We start from the raw sequence: 23,838 nt of genomic DNA on the forward strand, positions 1-23,838 counted from the left end.
AAGATATAAAATTTGAACTGATAAAAGTACCATTTTTTCATAAGCTCATGAAGTAGAGAATTGAGCGCAGATTGAGTTGACAAAAAGGTTTCTTGTTCAGCTGGTTAAGCCTTGCACTATATCAATTTTTTGGCTTTAGCTAACGCCCACTCTAAGGTAATGATACCTGAAGACTTCTTATTCTGGTGAGACATACAAAATAATATCTCCTCTTAGCACTGCTTTACCCGTTTCCCAGAATAACATGGGATCATCTGTGTGGTGACAATTATGTTCACAGTTGGACTCCCATTTACTCGTTAAATATTTTTTTAAATTCTGCAACCTGATCCAAGTATGAAAGAAATCTTCAAGAAGGTAGCTGTTGATAATAAGGGTCACCTTGAAGACCTATCCCTTTTGGAAAGTGGTCTGAGATTACAAGAAGGCCAATTTGAGCAGAAACTACATTTGTAAACACACTGGCAAAAACAAAAAAATAATCTATGCAAGAGAAAGTCCCTTGCGCTCTAGACAGAAGAATATAGTCTCAATTATTAGCATGTAAAAGGTGTCATAGGTTCATTAAATCTGGTTCATGACAAAAGAAAGACAAAGTCCTCCCTCTTTCTCCCTGTGGTGCTCCTGTCTGAGAAAATCTATCCATCATAGGGCCTACTAGAAGATTAAAATCACTCATGATCAAGATGGGGGCATTGTCCTAAATAGAGAGTACATTGAGCAATCAAATTAGAGAGAAAACGGGTATTTGTTTAGGGCCATAAACCACCATCAAGATATAATTTCTGCCCTGTAGAGTTAAATCCAGAATTATCTATCTTCATTAGACATTTATCTGCACTTCAGCTTCATATTGTAAGTTCTTATGTAGTAGGATGGCCACCCCAGCAAACCAAACCAAAAAGGAAAAAACCTGAGGTCCAACTGTCTGCAGTAACCGACAAACCAGAACAAACAAACCAAAAGCTGCAGACTTGGTACACGATGCAGGCTGACTTTATTTATAACAAGTAAAACATGGGTTAAAAACCTTTTACCAGGCAAGGGACCCAACACAGTCCGTGTTTCGTATAATCTTCATCAGGGGTCCACTTTTGATAAAAGGAAAAGTTATCAAAAGGATAGCCTTGGACAAATAGCGGTGAAACACGCTGAGAAATCTAAAGCACTGGTAACTGCGTGTTACCAGTGCTTTAGATTTCTCAGCGTGTTTCACCGCTATTTGTCCAAGGCTATCCTTTTGATAACTTTTCCTTTTATCAAAAGTGGACCCCTGATGAAGATTATATGAAACACGGACCGTGTTGGGTCCCTTGCCTGGTAAAAGGTTTTTAACCCATGTTTTACTTGTTATAAATAAAGTCAGCCTGCATCGTGTACCAAGTCTGTAGGATGGCCACCCCACCATATCTACCACTGAATGAAGCATAATGGACCTGGGTCACCCAGCTGCGGCATAGTTTTTGATGTTCACTATCCGATAACCTAGTCTCCTGGAGCTTTTTGTCTTATTTAATTTTGTCAGAATTCTAGCTCTCTTAGGTTGAGGTAATACCTCCCACATTCCAAGAGATCATACATATAGATCTCATGTTATACTATAAACATTTTGATTACAGAAAATACACAGTGGTATTAAATATGCAAGGTCCCGGGAGCCCAGCCTCCCCCAAAGCATCACTTAGCTTGCATAAATCCAGGACATTAAATGCAGGTGACTTCAACATCATCTTCCATAATATAGCAAATAGTAACCAAGGATATATCAACAGTACATATACCTTAATTAGAAGTATCCAATAAATTATGATCCTCACTTCCGCCCACTTTCCCCTTAACCCTCCTAATCCTAACTTCCCGCCCTGCCTCCTCCCTAGTAAACCCCTGCTCACACACTCCCTTTGCATTCTACTCCCCACCTGGATCTTCTAGCCTGCCAACTATCCGATGACACACTCAAAGGCACCATGACCTGCCTTCTCTGCTACATAACACCAGGTAAATGGAGCGCTAGAAAACATGAACTCGAAGACTTCATCTTCCAGAACTCTTTAACGTCAACACATAACCTATGCTCTTCAACCTCTTTATATCCTCCCTTGGGACTACTCTAGATAACCTAGACGTAACATCATTCAGCTATGCAGACAACATCACCATACTCCTCCCCTTCGATTCACCAGATCCCACTTCAACAGAAAAACTGAAAAAAAACACTAGCAGCAGTGGAAAAATGGATGATAGACCACAAATTGAAGCTGAACGCAGACAAAACAAAATTTCTATTGCTTGAAAAGGCCAAAACCCCATCCATTATAGAATTAGAAATAAATGCCACCAAATACCCTATACAGTCCGCTCTTAAACTCCTAAGAGTGATGATAGAGAGATGCTGCACAATGCAGGTCCAAATCAACAAGACCACCCAGAAAGCATTTTTAATCATGCACAATTTACGAAAAATAAGAAAATTCTTCGACAAAGAACAATATAGGCTCATAGTCCAATCCCTAGTCCTAGGTCTAGTGGACTTTTGCAACATCCTCTACCTACCATGCCCCGCAAACATGATAAAACAATTACAGACTGTACAAAACACAGCCCTCAAATTGTGGTCATCACCGCTGCCTACCTAGACTCGCACTGGCTACCTATACAAGCATGAATTCAATTCAAATTATACTGTCTATTATTCAAAGCAATAAATGGCACTGTCCCCACTTACCTAAACAATCACCTAAATTGGAACCTTATAACTAGACAAAGGAGAACTCAGACCCCATTTACCTACCCCCCATTCAAAGGTACTAGCGCAAGAAGATGTATGACAACCTACTAGTGACGCAAGCAGCAAAACTTGACCACTCCATCTCCAACTTGCTGACAACAATGAGCGACTTCAAAATCATTTCGAAAAGAAATCAAAACTCTGCTATTCAAAAAATTTATCCAGATATCTTAACTCTTCCCCTTGTCCATCCCCTCTTTTGTAAATTTCCCCCTCAAAGTCTCTACCACTCTTGTAATTTTTCTCTTCAAAGTCTCAATCATGTAAACAGCTCCCTAAATTGTAATTTTCCTGAAAATGTCCAGTTATCTTCTTTTGTAATCCGCCTAGAACTGCTAGATACTGGTGGAATAGAAATCACTAATGTAATGTAATGTAATTCCCCCAGCCCCCCACATACACCATAAAATACCTCACTCCCCACTGCTGCAGAGAGTAGGAGAAGACCATTTAATGTTAGGACCCCACTTCACCACTATTAAGAAACGAAGTATAAACGGTACATGACAAACACTACTTATAGAGAAACATTAGTAGACCCTAGTGATTACAGTTGCCAACGCGACAACAGAGAAAAATCATGTGAGACCATAGATAAGAATTCAACAAAACTTTGTAATTAATACTGGCTTAAATCTATGTGCAGGAGGATCATGTGCTGTGATGCTGTAATTTCCATTGTGTTAACAAAATCTTGTGCCACCTCAAGTGAGTCCAGAACCTTCCAGTGCCCTTCATGAAATATTTTTAATATAGCTGGATACACTAGCATAAAGTGCATCTTTTTCTCATAAAGTTTACTGCAAAGCGGTGTAAATCATCAGCGCTTTTCTTGCAATACTGGCGAGAAATCTTAAAAAATGTGAATTGGTGACTCTTCATATTGTAAAAGATCTCTCTTGAGCCAGTATGCACGGAGAAGTTCTACTTTGTGAATGTAGTTATGTACCTTAGCTATCATGATCCTGGGTCTGGTCTCTGGGGAGGATCTTTTGCCCAGCCGATGGGCCCTTTTAAAGTGCAGAGGTCCTGCTCCAGACGATAAGGGCAGCTCGACAGCTAACCACTGCGCTAGAATCGATATCAGCTTTGCCTCTGGAATGGATTCTGGCAGGTCCACAAAGCGGTGGTTGCTGTGCCGAGAATGGTTCTCTAATTCCTCCAGCTTGTCAGCCTGTTTTTGCAGTTGCTCTTTAAGTCTTTCTTGGACCTATATTGAAGACTTGAGTTAAAGTTAAGATATATTGGGTTTCTAGATTATAATTTGTACTGTATTTTATTTCCTGTCTAACTTTACCTTTCTGTACTTGATATGTTATTGAAAAATGATAAATAAATAAATTTAAAAAAAAAAAAGATTGGCAATCTTTGCTGTAGTGCCCACGAAGCTATCTTCTAGGCCAGAGACCCATTGCTCAATCTCTCTTGCTCACTTAGAAATCTCAACTATAAGCGATTTCAAGGTGAGTCATCTACATTGAAATTTGTGCCAACCAGGGATCAAGTTTCAAGTTTAATTAATTTTAATATACCGACCATCGACGTGCACCTGGCCAGTTTACAAAGCTAAAAATGAAAGGTTAAAATAAGTTTTTTTAGGGGGGGGGAATTTGAACATTAAATAGACAAATTACAAATAAGAACATGAGCTTAAGGGGGAGGGGAACGTTAATAATTGCATCATTAAAAACAAAATAATTAAAGGGAAGGGGGGAGGATAAACACCAAGAATGGGGATCATTGCTTAAAAGCGGTTCATATTTATTTTGCTAGCTGTTGGAAAGGAAATATTTAGACACTATGGTATGCGTCTTGGAATAAGAACGTTTATAGTTTAGTCTTGAATTTGTCGAGTGAATTTTCGAGGCGGAGTTGAGGTAGCATGGCGTTCCATAAAGTTGGAGCTACAACGGAAAAATTGATAGTTTTAGCTTGTCAAAGTGTTCTGCCAATGGAAGGACCTGATCAACAGACTTCTCCGTCATCTTTCCTTCCTGCATTTTGCTTTTTTATTTATTTATTTATTTTTGCATCCTTCCTTAAAACTTTAGACCCCATTGGCTCTGATCTTTGACAGATGAACTTGTCCATATAAAGCCAGTGAAAACTCACTTGAAAAATGAATTTTTTTGCACTTAGGATGCCAATATCAATTAGTTGAGGGGGTGGGGGGGAGATTGTTAACAATACACATTAGGTCAAACAGCTTGTTCACTTGTCAATGTACACAAAAAATGTCTATACGTGGAAGTACTGGAAGATAAAATGACTTGCTTAAGGGCCAGTACAGAGGACTGGTGGTGGAGGCAAACCTTGAACTTTTGTCTCAGACTTCTGAAGCCCAGTTCAGTGCTCTAAATAATAATAATAGAAACTGAATTATTTCCCATTATTCAAATGATGACATTGCAAGTGGCAATCCTTCCTGTGGTATAATTTTGAAAAGCAAAAGAGGCAGAATGGGTGAGTGACTTGACTCATAGTTATTAAGACATTTACCTTTTGGGTCAGCATATCACACAGCATATGACACCCAACCAGGGTTAAATGTGATTAAAGATCCTAGTGTCTGATTGGTTTTGCAAAGGATTGTTTGACAGGTGTTTGTGATCCCAGCCCTTTATTATTCATAAAGAATATGTGATACCCTAGCTGCTCATTTCAGTGGTGTTGAGGCTGAGTTACATCATCTCCCTTTAGACCAGTGGTTCCCAACCCTGTCCTGGAGGAACTCCAGGCCAATTGGGTTTTCAGGCTAGCCCTAATGAATATGCATGAAGCAAATTTGCATGCCTATCACTTCCATCATATGCAAATCTCTCTCATGCATATTCATTAGGGTTAGCCTGAAAACCCGATTGGCCTGGTGTTCCTCCAGGACAGGGTTGGGAATCACTGCTTTAGACCACAGGCAGATCACTGGATTTATATCTGTTCATTCTTCTGTCCTGGAAGACAACAGAGGAGGGTGTTTCATTCAAAATGCCCTGACTGGAATGTGTTCAGCTTAGAGCCAGGGTAGAATAACAGGCAGGTGATAGATAGCATGTATGACCAGAAGAGAGAGGTTCAGTAGCTAATTTGTTTAATTGCACAAATCAAGTATAGCATCTTATTTTTATTGTCTGCTATGCCTTTTAAAAAAATCTTATCAAGAGCTATGATATACAGTCTGCCTATTTCAGAAATGCCCTGACTTATGTTGTTCTTTGCTAATATTTCACAATTAGCTAAAATTCAGCCTAATTTACAGCTTTTATGTTTTTAAGTAAAATGGTGTGGTAGCTGTTAGTACATTTATAAAGGTAATATACAGAAATAAAACAAAACATAAAAGAAAAAGGGTGATTTATTTTATTTTTTTTTAAATTGAACTAAAAAATGTACAGAGCCATTGTTAAATTACACGATAACAGGAACGGAGCTTGCAAAATGCAACATATGTACTTGTATATTGCCTGTTAGCTAGTTCTTCCATGCACAGTGCAGCACTCGGCCTTTAGTTGTTTGGCCAGCCACGAGGTCAAAAATATGGATGCTCCATTGCAAGATTGCACCGTCGAAGAACAACATGTTAACCTTCTTTTGGGAGATGAAGGGGCCTTTTCTGGTGCATTTCCAAGCACGCAGGCAAATTGCTGTGAACTGAACTTAAATCTGCTATTTGCTGCAAAAGAAGAATATTGTCCAAAATATCTTGCTGCACCATGACAATGCACGTTCTCATACAGCAGCAGCGATTTTTGTATGCTTAGGGATAATTTTACTTTTGGTAGTAAAACAATATTTTGTTGAATCAGAAGTACAATATACTAACGAGAATAAGGGGCACCTTGAATGTTCACTGTAAATTTCAGTGAAATAATTCTGTATTTTCAGTTTAAAAAGTATTGATTTCTTTCATTGCTAAAGCATCAGTTTAAGAAAATGAAATAATGTTCTATAATTTACATTCCAGTTCTCCATGTGACTTTGTCACGTTAGATACTGCTATATATGTAACACACACCCTTATGTCAGCTGTTTCCTGACTAACCACTAACAAGAGCCCCATTCATAACTCTTCTTTTTATCCTTTCAGCAAATAAGTAATTATTCAATATAGAAGGCAGGATATTCGGAACTAGCTATTTAATGTGGCAGCACCCTGTAATGAAATCTTCCTAGACTGGCAACCTGAGAAGGGGGACTGTAACAATTTCAGTGTGGTTGTAACCTTATCTGCTTAGAGGGGTTGTTTATTTGGCACATCAGTGAACCTTTTATCCTTGTGACTGACAGCTCCAAGAGGGTCACATTTACCTTCATTCTATCCTGTATTGTAATATTTAATGGCGGGCAAGGTTGAGTGGGACTGAGGGTAATTTGAACTTGGTTTTCCACAGCGTGGAGGCCAGGAGACAGCTTGATCCCTGCAGTTGTGGTGTAACACATGCCATGGTTTAGCATTTGTTTATAGAGGATAGTCTTACTGATTACAATTAATATAAAAGGATAGCAAAAAATATCTTTGAGCTGTCAAGTGGAGTATGTGACTGAATGTTTCATTGCCACAAAACCTTGCAAAATATAATCTTAATATTTTTTTGTCTTGGTAATTAATTGGTATACAGTGTATAATATTGATGGTCATGAAGCTTCTAAGATATATGTTTTGAGCAAAAAGAACAGATAGACATGTTTTACCTTCTGAGTAGATTTATCTTTAAATATATGCATCCTACAATTTGGGGGTTTTTTGGGGGGTGTTGCTATAATCAGTGGTGTAATGGTTGACACATTTGTTTTCTTTTCAATCCATAGCCACCTGGTCCCTGCAGCCTTTGTTTCTGTGGCAGTAATAGTGGCAAGGATGGTGACCAAACATTAAAAAAAGAAAATGAAGAGAAGCCTATTCCCAAAATATATTTTGGTACCCGAACGCACAAGCAGATAGCTCAGATTACAAAGGAACTTCGGAGATCAGCTTATTCCAATGTCCCAATGACAATTCTTTCAAGCAGAGATTTCACCTGTATCCATCCATCCATAACCAGTAACAAGAATGAAAAATGCAAAGAACTTCTAGAAGCAAAAGATGTGAGTAATTGTGGTTGTGGATATATATACTTCATCAAAAAAGTTACATTTTCTTATAGTAAATGATTACTATTCAGGGGGCAGGCTTGCCACTCTGGTCTCTGGTTTGATTCCTGAATTTGGATCCTGCGTTCCATGGATCAGCAGATTAATTTTCTGTTCTGAATTATCTACTGAGGACACCCAAGGGACTACCACCACCACCAAATTGATAACAAGCATTACTCAAGTCTTTGAATAAAAATTGCCAGTCATGTTATTTGTTGTTGTAGGCATATAACTAAAAGGGCATGACAAAGGGCTAGCCACTCTGTATGGCCTTAGTGTATGGTGGGGAGTGGCAGATGATTTGTAAAGGTTTTTGGAAGGGATGATCTTAAGAACATTTTTTAGGAGGTTTCTGTTAAGAGGAAGGTTTTCAGTGACAGTGGGAAGGGCCCAATATAGTTTTGGGTCATAAAGATTTTTCTAGTGCAATAGACAAGATAATTTCTTCCAGACCCTAAGATAGGTTTATAACACCGAGATGGGCTTAGGAACCCTGCCCAATAATAACCATAAATTTTCTAAATACTCTGATGAAATTGGGTATGTATCTAACCAGCCCTTGTCTCTGCATGAAATGACGAAGTTGCATATGTTGCAAAAAAATCCCCAGGAGGGATCTGATATCTGTCCTGTAAGGCAGTGACCATTACCAACCTATTCCTCTGAAGAAAATCCCAAAACACGTGTAAACCTAAGGCTTCCCACCTAGCATACACCCCATTATCTGTCCCCACTGTAAAAGTTGGGTCTCCTTAAATAGCAGTTAATGTCGATATCTTGACTCCTCTTCCCCACTTAGTTTGTAGTTTGCCCCAAGTCTCTATCAAGTGACGTACAAAAGGGTTGGTCACTATGCATAATCTTTTCCAATCAGAATAGGAAGCCCCCATCCACCATTTCAAGGGCTAGGGTCCCACAAAGGATTGTTCTAGCTGCACCCTGGGTTGTCTTCCGAAATTGACCAATCTGAAATAAACTGTAATTGTGCAGCTTGATAATACCACTGCAAGTTAGGAACAGCTCTTCCACCTTGTTCTCTCGGGGCCCGTAGAGTTTTTTTCCCCTATTCTAGGAGATTAGAAAATTCCCTCTGTAAATTATGCAATAGCCCTTTAGGGATTGGTATAGGTAAAGATTGAAACAAAATACACTTCTCCCTCCGTATTCGCAGTTTCGCTTATTCATGCTTTTTTGCATGCTGACTCCTCCCCTCAAAATTACATCATGAATAAAGTACTGTACCGATAAAAAGTTTGGCACTTACCAGCTTTCACCCTGAAAATTGCTGCTTCCAAGCTTTCACAATTGCTGATTCCCAGCTTCCCAGCGTGCACAGAGAACATCACTGCTTCCCAGCTTTCACCCTGAAAATCACTTCTTCTAAGCTTCCACCCTTAAAATCGCTGTTTCCAAGCTTTCACAATCGCTACTTCCCAGCGTGCACAGAGAAACATAGTAACACAGTAGATGACGGTCCATCCAGTCTGCCCTACCTGATTCAATTTAAATTTTTAAATTTTTTCTTCTTAGCTATTTTTGGGCAAGAATCCAAAGCTTTACCCTGTACTATGCTTGGGTTCCAACTGACGAAATCTCTGTTAAGACTTACTCCAGCCCATCTACACCCTCCTAGCCATTGAAGCCCTCCCCAGCCCATCCTCCACTAAACGGCCATATACAGACACAGATCGTGCAAGTCTGCCCAGTACTGGCCTTAGTTAAATATTTAATCTTATTTTCTGATTCTAGATCCTTTGTGTTCATCCCACACTTCTTTGAACTCAGTCACAGTTTTACTCTCCACCACCTCTCTCGGGAGCGCATTCCAGGCATCCACCACCCTCTCCGTAAAGTAGAATTTCCTAACATTGCCTTTGAATCTTCCACCCCTCAACCTCAAATTATGTCCTCTGGTTTTACCATTTTCCTTTCTCTGAAAAAGATTTTGTTCTACGTTAATACCCTTCAAGTATTTGAACATCTGAATCATATCTCACCTGTCTCTCCTTTCCTCTAGGGTATACATATTACATTACATTACATTACATTAGGGATTTCTATTCCGCCATTACCTTGCGGTTCAAGGCGGATTACAAAAGGTTAGTTTAAGGAGCAGAATTACAATGAATAGAAGAATTACAGAGTTACAGAATTACAGAATTATAAGAATTGTAGATGATAGCTAGAGAGGTAATATGAAGATCTTGAGGGCTTTTGGTGGTCATGTTATTATATCTGTTTTAGGAATTTCTTGAAAAGTGTGGTTTTTATTTCTTTTCTGAACGTCTTATAGTCCTGGGTGGTCATCAGAAGGATGGAGATTTGGTTGTCCAGTCTTGCAGCTTGTGTGGCTAGGAGGCCGTCATGTAGTTTTGTTCTTTTTACTTCTTTGGATGGGGGGGGTATGAATGGGGAGTGCGTTTTTCTGTGTCTGGTGCTGGTTGCTTGGATGAGGCGATTGTTCAGGTATGATGGACTGTCTCCGTGTAGTGTTTTATATAATATGCAGTAGAATTTGAATTGGATTCTTTCTTGGATTGGGAGCCAATGTGAGTTGATGAAGGCTTCAGTGATGTGGTCGTGTTTTTTCAGTGAATATACGAGTCTTAAGGCTGTATTTTGGATTGTTTGGAGTTGTCTTATCGTAATTGCCGGGCATGGGAGGAAGAGAATGTTACAGTAGTCCAGTATTCCTAGTATTAGGGATTGTACTATAAGTAGGAATTGTGTGCTTTCGAAGTATTTTCGGACCTGTCTCAGGTTTCTCATGATTGCGAATGATTTTTGGGTTGTTTTGTTTATTTGCGGTTGCATTGTGCAGCATCTGTCTATGGTCATGCCTAGTAGTTTTATGGTTGTTTGGATGGGATATTTGGTTGCGTTTATGTCTAGGATGGTTGTGGTTTGGATCCTGTCGTTTTCTAGGAGGATGAATTTGGTTTTGTCTTGGTTGAGTTTAAGTTTGTGATTTTCCATCCAGGTTGTGACTGCTTCCAGTGTTTGGTGAAGTTCCTCTGTCATGGTAGGCTTGGAATGATCGTATGGGATGAGGATGGTGATGTCATCCGCGTAGCTATAGGATGTTATGCCTAGATTATCCAGATGGGTTCCTAGAGAGGCAGTGTATAGATTGAAGAGTGTGGGGGATAGTGGAGATCCTTGTGGTACGCCGCAGGGGTTTGACCAGGATTCTGATTTTTCTTTGTTTGATTTTACACTGTATGTTCTGAGTTTTAGGAATCCTTCGAACCAGGAGTATACTTTATCTGAGATGCCTATTGCATCTAGTATTTGTAGAAGGATGTTGTGGTCTACTAGGTCGAATGCCGCCGATAGGTCCAGTTGTATGAGTAGCATTTTTTTCCCTATACTAAGTTGTTGTCTGACGGTATCCATGAGGGAGCCTAGTAGTGTCTCTGTGCTGAAATTTGCTCTGAATCCTGATTGCATGGGGTGTAGTAGGTTGTGGTCCTCTATGTAATTGGTGAGGAGTTTGGCTACTAGGCCTTCTGTAATTTTGACATATAGCGGAATTGAGGCTATAGGTCTATAGTTGGAAGGGAGGTTTTGTGGTGCCTTTGGGTCTTTTTGGATTGGGGTGATGACAATTTCGCTGAGGTTGTCAGGGAATTTGCCCTCTGTGAGCGTGAATTGGATCCATTGTAGAGTTATGGTGCGGAACTTTATACTAGAGGTGGTAAGGAGATATGAGGGGCAATGGTTGAGGTCGCAGGAGGCATGGCTGTATTTTTTGTATAATTTGTTGAATTCTGGCCATTGAATGATTGGGAATTGAGACCAAGTTCTGTCTGCTGCGATTGCCTCTTTTCCTGTAGGGTGGATTGTGATTGGATTTTGATTGGGTGGGTTGAGAATGAGTGTGGCTCTGGTGTTGGTGATTTTATTCTTGAAATGTTCTGCTAGAATGGTGGGTGATGGTGGAGGTGTGTTGGTGGTGGTAGTGTATGGTTTGGTGTCTGTTAGTTCTTTTAGTATTTGGAAAGTTTTTTTGGAGTCTTGTGTTTCTGTGCCTATGAGCTTGGTATAGTAGCTTTTCCTCTTGTCTTTTAGTAGATTTTTGTATTGTTTGTTGATTTTTTTCCAGTCGGTTTTTGTTTGTTCTTGATTCTTTTTTCTCCATTTTCTTTCTAATCTTCTACACTGTCTTTTGAGTTGGAGTAATTCATTATCAAACCATTGGTCCGATTTCCTTCTGTTTCTGGTTTTGGTTTGTAGGGGTGCCAGATTATCAAGTATGTTGGTGGATACATTTTTCCAGTGGGAAATGAAATTTTTTGGGTCGCAGTCTTGGATAGTTTCGTCTACCTTTGACCAGAAAATGGCTGGGTCGATATGTTTGCGTGAGGTATATGTGGTTTTTTTTGTTTGAGGTGTATGTTTGGTTTTGGTCCAGTTGATGTTGAAGTTAAAGATGTAGTGGTCTGACCATAGTGATGGGGACCATGTTCCGTTAGGAGTTTGGATTTCTTGATTGGTTGGTTGGTGGGTCATGAATGCTGCAATGTCCAGTTGATGACCTTTTTCATGAGTGGTTTGTGGATTTAGGATCTGGAAGGATAATGCATTGAGGAAGGATAGACAGTTGTTTGCTGGTGTGGAGGTTGGGTCTTCTAGGTGTAGGTTTAGGTCTCCTAATATGAGGTTGTAGTCAGCTGTTAGTGAGTTTTGGTAGATGAAGTTTTCAAATTCGGGTTTCACTGTGGTCCAGTTTCCTGGTGTTATGTAGCAGAGCATGCAGTTTAGAGAGTTTTTTAGTGTTGTGTTTGTGAGTTGGCATGCTAGGAAATCCAGTTGTGGAGTGGATACTTTCTCGATTATGTTTAGAGTTATGGTGTTCTTGTATATTATTGCTAGACCTCCTCCTCTTTTTTTCTCTCTGCAGGTTACTGTTATTTTGTATCCCGGCGGGCATACTTCTTTTATTCTAGGGTCTGTGTCTGAGGTTAGCCAGGTTTCAGTGAGGAATAAGCAGTCAAGTTTTTCTGTTGTTATCCAGTTTTTTATGTTTTCTGTTTTGGGTCCTAGAGATCTGATGTTGACATAGGCACATGTAAGGGAGGTCGTGTTGTTCTGTGGAATGTGAGTTGTTTCCGGGTATATGAATGTTGTGGTGGTTGTTTGAGGCTTTGTTTTCGGGGGTGTTGATCTTCTTCTCCGGATAACAGTGATGGGGTGTTGATTGTTGGTGTGGAGGTTTGGGCTTCCAGTCTCTCCTCATACGTCTTCTGGCGCAAGCCTCCTATCATTTTCGTCACACTCCTCTGGACCGCCTCAAGTCTTCTTACGTCCTTCGCCAGATACGGTCTCCAAAATTGAACACAATACTCCAAGTGGGGCCTTACCGACCTGTACAGGGGCATCAACACATTCTTCCTTCTACTGACTACGCCTCTCTTTATACAGCCCAGCATCCTTCTGGCAGCAGCCACTGCCTTGTCACACTGTTTTTTCACCTTTAGATCTTCGGACACTATCACCCCCAGGTCCCTCTCCCCGTCCGTGCATTTCAGCTTCTCTCCTCCCAGCATATACGGTTCCTTCCTATTATTAATCCCCAAATGCATTACTCTGCATTTCTTTGCATTGAATTTTAGTTGCCAGGCATTAGACCATTCCTCTAACTTTTGCAGATCCTTTTTCATATTTTCCACTCTCTCTTCGGTGTCTACTCTGTTACAAATCTTGGTATCATCTGCAAAAAGGCACACTTTTCCTTCTAACCCTTCAGCAATGTCACTCACAAACATATTGAACAGGATTGGCCCTAGCACTGATCCCTGAGGGACTCCACTACTCACCTTTCCTTCCTTTGAGCGACTTCCATTAACCACCCCCCTCTGGTGTCTGTCCGACAGCCAGTTTCTGACCCAGTTCACCACTTTGGGTCCTAACTTCAGCCCTTCAAGTTTGTTCAACAGCCTCTTATGAGGAACTGTATCAAAGGCTTTGCTGAAATCCAAGTAAATTACATCTAGCATATGTCCTCGATCCAGCTCTCTGGTCACCCAATCAAAAAATTCAATCAGGTTCGTTTGGCATGATTTACCTTTTGTAAAGCCATGTTGCCTTGGATCCTGTAACCCATTAGATTCAAGGAAGTACACTATCCTTTCTTTCAGCAAAACTTCCATTATTTTTCCAACAATTGAAGTGAGGCTCACCGGCCTGTAGTTTCCTGCTTCATCCCTGTGACCACTTTTATGAATAAGGACCACATCCGCTCTCCTCCAATCCCCAGGAATCACTCCCGTCTCCAGAGATTTGTTGAACAAGTCTTTAATATGACTCGCCAAAACTTCTCTGAGCTCCCTTAGTATCCTGGGATGGATCCCGTCTGGTCTCATCACTTTGTCCACCTTCAGTTTTTCAAGTTGCTCATAAGCACCCTTCTCCGTGAACGGCGCAGAATCTACTCCATTTTCTCATGTAACTTTGCTAGACAATCTCGGTCTTTCTCCAGGATTTTCTTCTGTGAACACAGAACAGAAGTATTTGTTTAGCACATTCGCTTTCTCCTCATCATTTTCCACATATTGGTTCCCAGCATCTTTTAGCCTAGCAATTCCATTTTTCATCTTCCTCCTTTCACTAATATATCTGAAAAAATTTTTAGTCTCCCTTTTTTACATTTTTAGCCATTTGTTCTTCTGCCAGTGCTTTCGCCAGACATATCTCTCTCTTGGCTTCTTTCAGTTTCACCCTGTAGTCCTTTCTGCTCTCCTCTTCTTGGTTTTTTTTATATTTCACGAACGCCAACTCTTTCACCTTTATTTTCTCAGCCACTAGGTTGGAGAACCATATCTGCTTCCTTTTTCTCTTATTTTGTTGTTCGCAATTTCAATATATTAAAGGATGGCTGTTACAAAAAACCCGTGAATAATATATAAAAAATTATTTGCGGTTTTTCCGTATTCGCGGTCATGTTCCGCCCCTTATCACCGCAAATATGGAGAGAGGAGTGTAGTAGCCTTGGCAGAACATTCATCTTCAACACCTTTATCCTACCCCATCAGGACAGCCAGAGCCCCCTCCAGCCTTGAAGATCAGACCTCACCTGCTACATAATCCTCTCATAATTAAACCAATACAGCTGGTTCAATTTCTGTGTTATGTAGATCCCCAGGTACCAGATGTATGGTCCAGCAATTTTAAAGGGAAACGCTACTCCTATCCTTTGTTATTCCTCAACACTCAGTTGCAGACACATGAACTTGGACTTGTCTATGTTAACCTTAAATCCTGTCAAGGCTTCATCTTTTTGGAATACATTCAAAAGTATCGGGAGTGTAAGCCCTGGATCCCTAATATACAGTAAGATATCATCTTCAAATAACGCTATCTTATGCTCCTGGCCCCCCTTCAAATCCAAATGTTCCCTGATGTACACTGCCAAGGGCTCAACTGAAACAGCAAATAATAATGACGATAAGGGGCAACCTTGCCTTGTAACACTCCCTATCGGGAAAAGTATGTATAAGAGCCGTTAATCTTTAAACATGCTCTTGCTGGGATGTATAAAGCCTGTACCCAGGAGCAAAATGCGTCTCCCAGACCATTTTTTTTTTCATCACTACCTTAAAAGTCCCAATTTACCCTGTCAAATGCCTTTTCGGCATTGATGGCCAGCATCGCTGTCTTCTCTGGACAGACACCTCTTCGCATGCCAGATCAAATGCAAAGCACAGTGTACGTTATCATGCACCTGCCTAAAAATAAATCCAGATTGGTCAATATGTACAAGACTCAGGAGTACTCCCACCAGCCTTACAGCCAAAACCTTTGCTGTAATCTTAGCATCAGTATTTATAAGTGATATAGGTCTGTATGATCCACAGCCCTCCAGGTCCTTGCCCAGCTTCAACAACACTGTTATCCCTGCTTCCCCCATTGAAGATGGCAAGGCCCCCCCCTTCCTGCACCCTATTAGCTACTCTTGCTAAGAGGCCTCCCAAAATATCCTGAAATCTCTTATGAAATGTTCTCGTGAATCTGTCCAACCCCAGTGACTTACCCAGTTTCAACTGCTTAATCATGTCTATCACTTCAGAAGGTGTAATGAGCTTACTCAAGCCCTTCTGATCATCCTCAGTCAGCTTAGAAATATGTACCAGTGGTCATTCCAAAAAAGTTTCTATGGCTTCCCTCTCACAGCTCATATCACTTTGAGCTTTTTAAAATATTTCATGAAGCTCATCTGAATGTCGATATCTGTGGTGAATTACACCCCCCTCTTCACCCCCCCCCCCCCCCCGGTTCTCTGATTTCTTGTATCATATATTGAACTCTCTGTTTCCTAAGATATCTACCTAACATGGCCCCCGATTTATTGTCATATTCAAACACCTGTTGTCTCAATTGTGCCTCTGAAAACAGGAGATACCACCTTCTCAAAAGTGAAAGCAGAAAACAGACAACGAAGGTGACTGATAGATGTTCAATTTCCTTTATTACAATGGCTTGACACGATCGTATTTCAGCCCCAATGGGCCTGCCTCAGGAGTCTGTAAGCTGCTGATACAATAGTAAACACAAAATGTTCAAAGTCTTCAATTGCAGATACTTTAAGGAAATGTTCTGTCATCTGATTCTGAAGTCAAAGATGTGTGCCTTTGTCTCGGCATGGATGTCGAAGTTGCCGAGGATGAGAGAGGGAGATGAGGGTTCAAGAAAGGAAAGCCAGGAGTCAGTCAGTGAATCAGTTAGTTTATCGGGGTTTAAAAAAGGTTTGGATAATTTCCTAAAAGAGAAGTCCATAAGCCATTATTGAGATAGCTTGGGGAAATACACTGCTTATTCCTAAGATAAGCAGCATAGAATCAGTTTTGCTACTTGGGATCTAGCTAGGTGCTTGGGACCTGGGTTGGCCACTGTTGGAAACAGGATACTGGGTTTGATGGACCTTAGTCTTCAGTATGGCAATTCTTATGCTCTTATGAAGGAGGAGAAGGACCTATTATGGGGTCGGTAAATTACTGCTACTCTGAGAGGTAGAGGAGTGATTAGATGAATGGAATGGACTTCAGAGGAAGGAGAACAGTGAAATTCAAGTTTATTAGGGTTTGATATACCGCTTACCAATCCTAAGCAGTTTACAAAAACAACGTTTAAATAACAATTTTTTTTTAAAAAGATTAAAATCAGGTAAAATAGACAACACAAACGACAATGCGTGATACAAAAGGAAAACACTTGGGATAGAAGAAGGGGTTGATAGTTACAAGATGGTGAGAGAAGAGTCCATGACCGTCTGGGCAACACCTCCCCCTTTCTTCAAGTGATCTTTGATTTTAAAATGTCTATGTAAAATGAAGATCAAGAGAATGAATAGCAAAAAAGTGCAGACTGAATGAAGGGGAGCCAGTCTGAGAGCAGCTTACATGTGAGGGGATGGTTCTGACTTGTGCCAAGCAGGACCAGTGGAGCATAGGTGGATGACTGGGCAGTGAAAGGCTAATGCTTGATTCATGCAGGCTGTACAGATACTGGGGTGGTTGCTGTAGCAGCCTAGTCAGAAGGCAGTGCAATAATGGAAGCACCACTGGTAACAGCAAAGTGCTATTCCTTGTGCAGTGTCTGCTGAGCACTTCCAGGCAGTGTGATTTGTGCTTTGGCAGGAAAGCATAGTGGTCAGAGTGCAGGGAGAGCTGTGCAGGAGAGGGGGGGGGGCTGATTGGAAGGAGGAGATATGATTGCAGCTCTGGAGGGAGCACCTAGCATTGTGTTACAGAAGGTGTTGACAGGGATGATAAGAGGAAGAGACCTGATTCTTGGTTCAGGTAGAAAAAAAACAGGATTTGGGTATTTTCTTGGTTTATAGGACTTTACAGGGACTTTGGGAAATATTCTAAAATTTGTTAGTTTTTGATGCAAATTAGGTTTTTGCAGTTGATAGTGTTGGGGGATTTTAATATAAATTGGAGGGAAGAGGAGAATATAAGGAAGCCAAGCCTGTATGATTTGAGCCAGTTATGTTTAAGCCACCAATTAGATTAACTATGAGGCAGAAGATCACAAAGTTGGATAAAAAAATACAGATAACAGTATGGTGATCTCTTTATTGAAGATTAATTCAATCACTAGATAAAAGAAACACATTATATTCTGTGGAAGGAGTAACGGTCAGGCCTCTTTCTAAAACAGTCACTTGTGTTTCAGATAGGGTAGCTGAAAACAAATCCAGTACTGGTGTTCTTCCCACTGGTTTCTCCCCTCCCCTTGGCATTCACTGTTCCACATTATTTCTTACTAATTCTGTCTGTCTCCCAAAATCCTTGCATCTCCCCAGGCACAAATACTAGGGTCACTATATGGCTCCAAAAAAAGAAGGACAGATTGAAACATCTGGGTTTTAGTTCCATTGAAAGCAATGGAAGTAAAACCCGGATGTCTCAATCCGTCCTCCTTTTTCTGGACCCATATGGTAACACTAACAAATACCCACCTCACCTTTCTTTCCCCCATTCCCATGGCACACACCTCTTGCAGAACACTACTACAAAATAGATGGATAAAGAAGCAAAAGCACAGCCTGCCACAGCCAACAAGCTTCTAAATATCAACAGTAAGTGTTCACATTATAAGAAAGGAGAAAGGATCTTGGAAACCTGCTCAATTTGAGATGGAATTGAAAATAGTCTGAGACTTATCAGTTCCAGATTTCAATCATTGAGGCTGATATGCACAGATGGGGAGAGGGACCTTGGAGTGATAGTGTCCGAAGATCTAAAGGCGAAAAAACAGTGTGACAAGGTGGTGGCTGCTGCCAGAAGAATGCTGGGCTGTATAAAGAGAGGCGTAACCAGTAGAAGAAAGAAAGTGTTGATGCCCCTGTACAGGTCATTGATGAGGCCCCACTTGGAGTACACTTCCCCCTCCAAATCCGCGGTTTCAGCATCTGCGGATTTGGTTATTCACGATTTAAAACCAAAAAAAACATTTTAATTTTTCGGGCTATTTTAAGCACTGTAAGCACCCCCCCCCCCCCAATTAAACCTTACCTGGTGGTCTAGCAGGTTTTCGGGCAGGAGCAATCTTCCCACGCTTCTGCCTCGTGCAGATTGCTCACAGGAAATGGCTCAAAAGACATCGGGAGCTCAAGGCAGCCATTTCCTGTGAGTGATCTACACAGGGCAGGAGCGTGGGAAGATTGCTGCTGCCCCAAAAATCTGCTAGACCACCAGGTAAGGCTTAAGGGAGGGCTTACAGAGCTTAAAATAGCTGAGGGGAAGCAAGAATTAAAGGCAGAATCGGCCCAAATATTATTCGCGGTTTTTTAATATTCGCGGGCCGGCTCTGTCCCTAACTCCCGTGGATACGGAGGGAGAAGTGTATTGTGTTCAGTTTTGGAGACCGTATCTGGCAAAGGACATAAAAAGACTTGAAGCAGTCCAGAGGAGGGCGCCAAAAGACATATGAGGAGTTATCCCAGGACAAGCAGGCAGCTATTCTCACTAGTGGGTGATGTCATCCGACAGAGCCCCGATACGGACATCTTGCAAGCATGTCTTGCTTGAAGAAACTCAGAAGTTTTGAGATGCCCGCACCGCGCATGCGCCAGTGCCTTCCCGCCCGATGCTCCGGGCGTGTCTCCTCAGTTCTTTTTCTTCCGCGGAGCTGAGAAGTCTATCTTCAATTTGCGCCCATTGAATCTCTTTTTTTGCCTTCTTTTTTGCCGCGGGTTGAGTTCTTTTGGCTCTCCTTTGCATTTCTTTCTTTCTTTGATTTCTTTAAAAAAAAAAAAAAAAAAATTTTCCTTCCGATACTGGGTTGGCCGCGTGGCTGGGGCCCCGCGCCTTCGACCTTGCGGCGGAGCTTTTCCGGCCTATGTCCCGGCCGATCACCGGTTTTAAAAAGTGTAGCAAGTGCCAGCGCGTGTCTGGGACCGGATCACTTCCCGAAATCGTGCCGGCCTTGCTCCACTCTGACGGCGAGAGCGTTTAAGCGTCGCTGTCTGCTGTGGGAATCCATGTTCAAGATGGAAGCTTCATCGGATCCTGCAGCTTCGACATCGACAGGTGCTTCGACTCCTTCTGCGAAGCCCTCTGCCTCCCCGGCTGCTTCGGGCCTCCTGAAACCGGCGTCGTTCACACCGGCTTCGGCGCCGGTGTCTTCATCCGTCTCCTCGGAGCAGGTATCGACCCCGACAGTTCCTCCGGTGGTGCTCAAGGTGCCGAAGACTGGCAAGCAGAAGCACGTAGCACCCAAGGAGCGCGGAGACCGTGCGGAAGGGCCCCCTTTTGGTGCGGATCCCTCCATATCGGCTTCGTTGCGGTCCATCCTGGAGGCTCAGTTCGTGGAGCTCATGCAGACCATGGGGCCTCGGCTGATTGCCACCATCCAGGTTGACCTTCCAGCTTCGGCTTCGAGGGGCGGACCGCCCCCTCCTCCTCCTCCTCGCCGCACTACCTCGTTACTCGGCGAAGAGGAGCGGCGAGCGGTGTCCGGGTCCTCGAGGAGGTCCTCCGTTAGCGCTGTACCTCCTTTGGAACCGATTTCCTCGAGGAGGGCCTCCCTTAGTGATATGCCTCCCTTGGAGCCCATCCCCTCGAGGAAAGCCTCGTTTAGTGACCTGCCTCCCTTGGAACTGATTACTCCGTCCCATGACTCAGTGTGGCGTCCACCTTCGGGGCCACCCAGTCCTGGGCATAGCAGGAAGCAGGACGAGTTCTTCCGAACCCCCTATCAAACCTGGGCGTCGTCGGGGGAGCCTCCGACTCTGCCGCCTCTGCGATCGACGGCATCGAGTCCAATCTGCTCCTTGGAGGCGTCTGAGCCAGTTTCTCACAGATGGGCTCGATCCCCTTCCAGGCATCGGGAGGGGCATCGATCCAGACATTCTTCGAATCATTCCTCTCGACACTCGACCATCTCGCCTCAGAAGAAATTGCCTTGGTTGGGGTATGCTGCTTCGACTGGGTCTCCTCCTCTGGGCCCGGAGTTCGAGGACCCCGAGGTTTTCTACTTGTCCTGTTGCTCGCAGGCCTCTCTGGAGCCTGAAGCCTCTTCTTCTTCTAGTCCGTCTCGCAGACCGGCGACGGCAGACCAACTGTCCTTTTCATCGTTCCTCAGGCAGATGGCGGATGACATGGACATTACTCTCGATGCTGGGTCTCGATATTCCAAAGAGTACCTCGATACCATGCACTTGCCTCGTCCTCCGGCAGAGTCCTTGCGGCTTCCCCTGCACAAGCTCCTCGACCAGACCTTCATGCGATGCTTCGAGTCTCCTTACTCTATCCCTGCGGTCCCTGGCAAATTGGATGCGCGGTACCGCACGGTGCATCATAAAGGCTTCGAGGGTCCTCAGCTTTCTCACCAGTCCCTCCTGGTCGAATCCTCGCTCAAGCGGTCTCATCCTGGCCAGGTCTATGCTTCAGTGCCTCCGGGCCGCGAGGGCAGAACCATGGATAAGTTTGGTCGACGCATCTATCAGAATTCGATGATGGCGTCTCAAGTCCTGAATTACAATTTCCACTTTGCAGCCTACTTGGAATTTTTTCTACTTGTGCTTCGGAAGTTCACACCATACATCGAATCCCAGGCTAGGTTTGAGTTTGAGGAAGTGGTTGCTTCGCTGTCCCAACTTCGGCTTCAGTTAATGCAATCTGCCTATGATGCGTTCGAGCTCTCCGCCCGAGCGGCGGCCTGCTCGGTGGCGATGCGCCAGTTGGCCTGGTTGCAGACCATTGATATGGACTCGAATCTTCAGGACCGCCTGGCAAACGTCCCGTGTGCTGGGGCGGATCTTTTTGACGAATCCATCGAGACTGTCACGAAGAAGTTGTCTGACCACGAAAAGTCCTTCCAATCTATCCTTCGGCCGAAGCCTAAGCCTCAGCAGTCTCGACCTTCTCGTCCGCCGTTGATTTATCAGCCGAGGCAAACTCCTCCTGCGAGGCAACCGGCGAAGCGTCAGCCTCCCCAAAAGGGTCAGCCTAAGTCTCAATCGCCTGCTGTCCCTAAGACCACTCAGCCTTTTTGACTGTCTCGTCGAGGGCATAACCAACCTCGTTCTGCCTCCCCCTGTTTTTCCCATCGGAGGGCGCCTCCATCATTTTTATCATCGCTGGGAGGCCATAACAACCGACCTCTGGGTCCTTACTATCATCAAGGAAGGATACTCTCTTCATTTCCATCGGGTCCCTCCGGACCACCCTCCAAGAGAGTATCCTTCCAACTTGACTCAGACCGCCCTTCTTCTCCAGGAAGCTCAGGCTTTGCTCCGGCTTCGTGCCGTGGAGCCGGTCCCGACGGCCAACTGAACCAGGGGTTTTACTCCCGGTACTTCCTTGTTCCGAAGAAGATGGGCGACCTGCGACCCATTTTGGACCTCAGGGCCCTCAACAAATTCCTAGTCAAGGAGAGGTTTCGCATGCTGACACTTGCTTCTCTCTACCCTCTCCTCGAGCAGAACGACTGGTTATGCTCTCTGGATCTCAAGGAGACCTACACTCACATTCCCATTCATCCGGCCTCCCGCAAGTTCCTCAGATTTCGGGTGGGACATCTACATCTGCAATATCGAATGCTTCCATTCGGCCTGTCCTCGTCTCCCAGAGTCTTCACGAAGTGTCTGGTGGTGGTGGCCGCTGCACTCCGGAACAGGGGTCTTCAGGTATTTCCATACCTCGACGACTGGCTCATCAAGGCCCCGTCAGCTCCAAGGGTCATTTCGGCGACCTTGACCACGATCTGCTTCCTGCAGAGCCTAGGCTTCGAGATCAATTTTCCCAAATCTCATCTGCAGCCTACCCAGTCCCTTCCCTTCATTGGGGCGGTACTGGACACCATCCAGCTTCGAGCATTCCTTCCTCCTCAGCGCATGGATGCTCTTCTTCGTCTCTGCCAGTCTGTATCTTCTCGCCAGTCCATCTCAGCGAGACACATGATGGTCCTCCTGGGCCACATGGCCTCTACAGTTCATGTGACGCCCTTTGCCAGGCTCCATCTCAGAATTCCTCAGTGGACCCTAGCTTCTCAATGGACTCAAGTGTCAGACCCGTTGACTCGACACATCATAGTCACTCCTGCTCTTCGGCAGTCTCTACTTTGGTGGATGACCTCTTCGAATCTATCCAGAGGTTTGCTGTTTCACACTCCTCCTCATCAGAAGGTTCTCACTACCGATTCCTCGACCTATGCCTGGGGGGCTCATCTGGATGGGCTTCGCACTCAGGGATTCTGGACCTGTGAGGACCGACTCCATCAAATCGATCTTCTGGAGCTCAGAGCCATCTTCAATGCTCTTCAAGCTTTTCAACATCTGCTTCACGACATGGTGGTCCTCATTCGCACCGACAATCAGGTCGCCATGTATTATGTCAACAAGCAAGGGGGCACGGGCTCGGCCTCCCTCTGCCAGGAAGCTCTCAGAGTCTGGGATTGGGCGGTTCGCCACAACACCTTCCTCAAAGCTGTCTACATTCAGGGGAGGTACAATGTCTTGGCGGACAAACTGAGTCGTCTTCTCCAGCCTCACGAATGGACACTCCACTCCAAGCCCCTTCATCAGATCTTTGCTCAGTGGGGAACGCCTCAGATAGACCTCTTTGCGGCTCCCCACAATTTCAAGCTGCCTCAGTTTTGCTCCAGGATCTACGCTCCTCATCGCCTCGAGGCAGATGCTTTTCTGCTGGATTGGGGGAATCGCTTTCTGTATGCGTTTCCGCCATTCCCTCTCATTCAAAAGACTCTGGTCAAGCTGAAGTCCGACCATGCCACCATGATTCTGATAGCTCCTCGGTGGCCCAGGCAACCTTGGTTCTCCCTTCTACTTCAACTCAGCAGCAGGGAACCGTGACTACTTCCAGTGTTTCCTTCACTGCTTACTCAGCATCAGGGGTCTCTGCTTCATCCCAACCTGCAGTCTCTCCACCTGACAGCTTGGTTCCTCTCAATGTAAC

General features: G+C 43.6%; 1 protein-coding gene across 9 annotated transcripts in view; it reads left to right on the top strand.

Moving 5' to 3' along the window:
• Nucleotides 1-23,838, top strand: part of BRIP1 (BRCA1 interacting protein C-terminal helicase 1) — a 354,698-nt gene that overhangs the window by 86,437 nt on the left and 244,423 nt on the right. For all 9 annotated transcript variants that reach the window (XM_033922791.1, XM_033922782.1, XM_033922790.1 and 6 more), the window contains one exon: nt 7,592-7,867. In XM_033922791.1, the coding sequence (XP_033778682.1) occupies nt 7,592-7,867 (276 nt within the window). The remainder of the gene's footprint in view (nt 1-7,591; nt 7,868-23,838) is intronic.

This window comes from Geotrypetes seraphini, chromosome 15, assembly GCF_902459505.1.
Source record: "Geotrypetes seraphini chromosome 15, aGeoSer1.1, whole genome shotgun sequence".
NCBI classification, from domain to species: domain Eukaryota; kingdom Metazoa; phylum Chordata; class Amphibia; order Gymnophiona; family Dermophiidae; genus Geotrypetes; species Geotrypetes seraphini.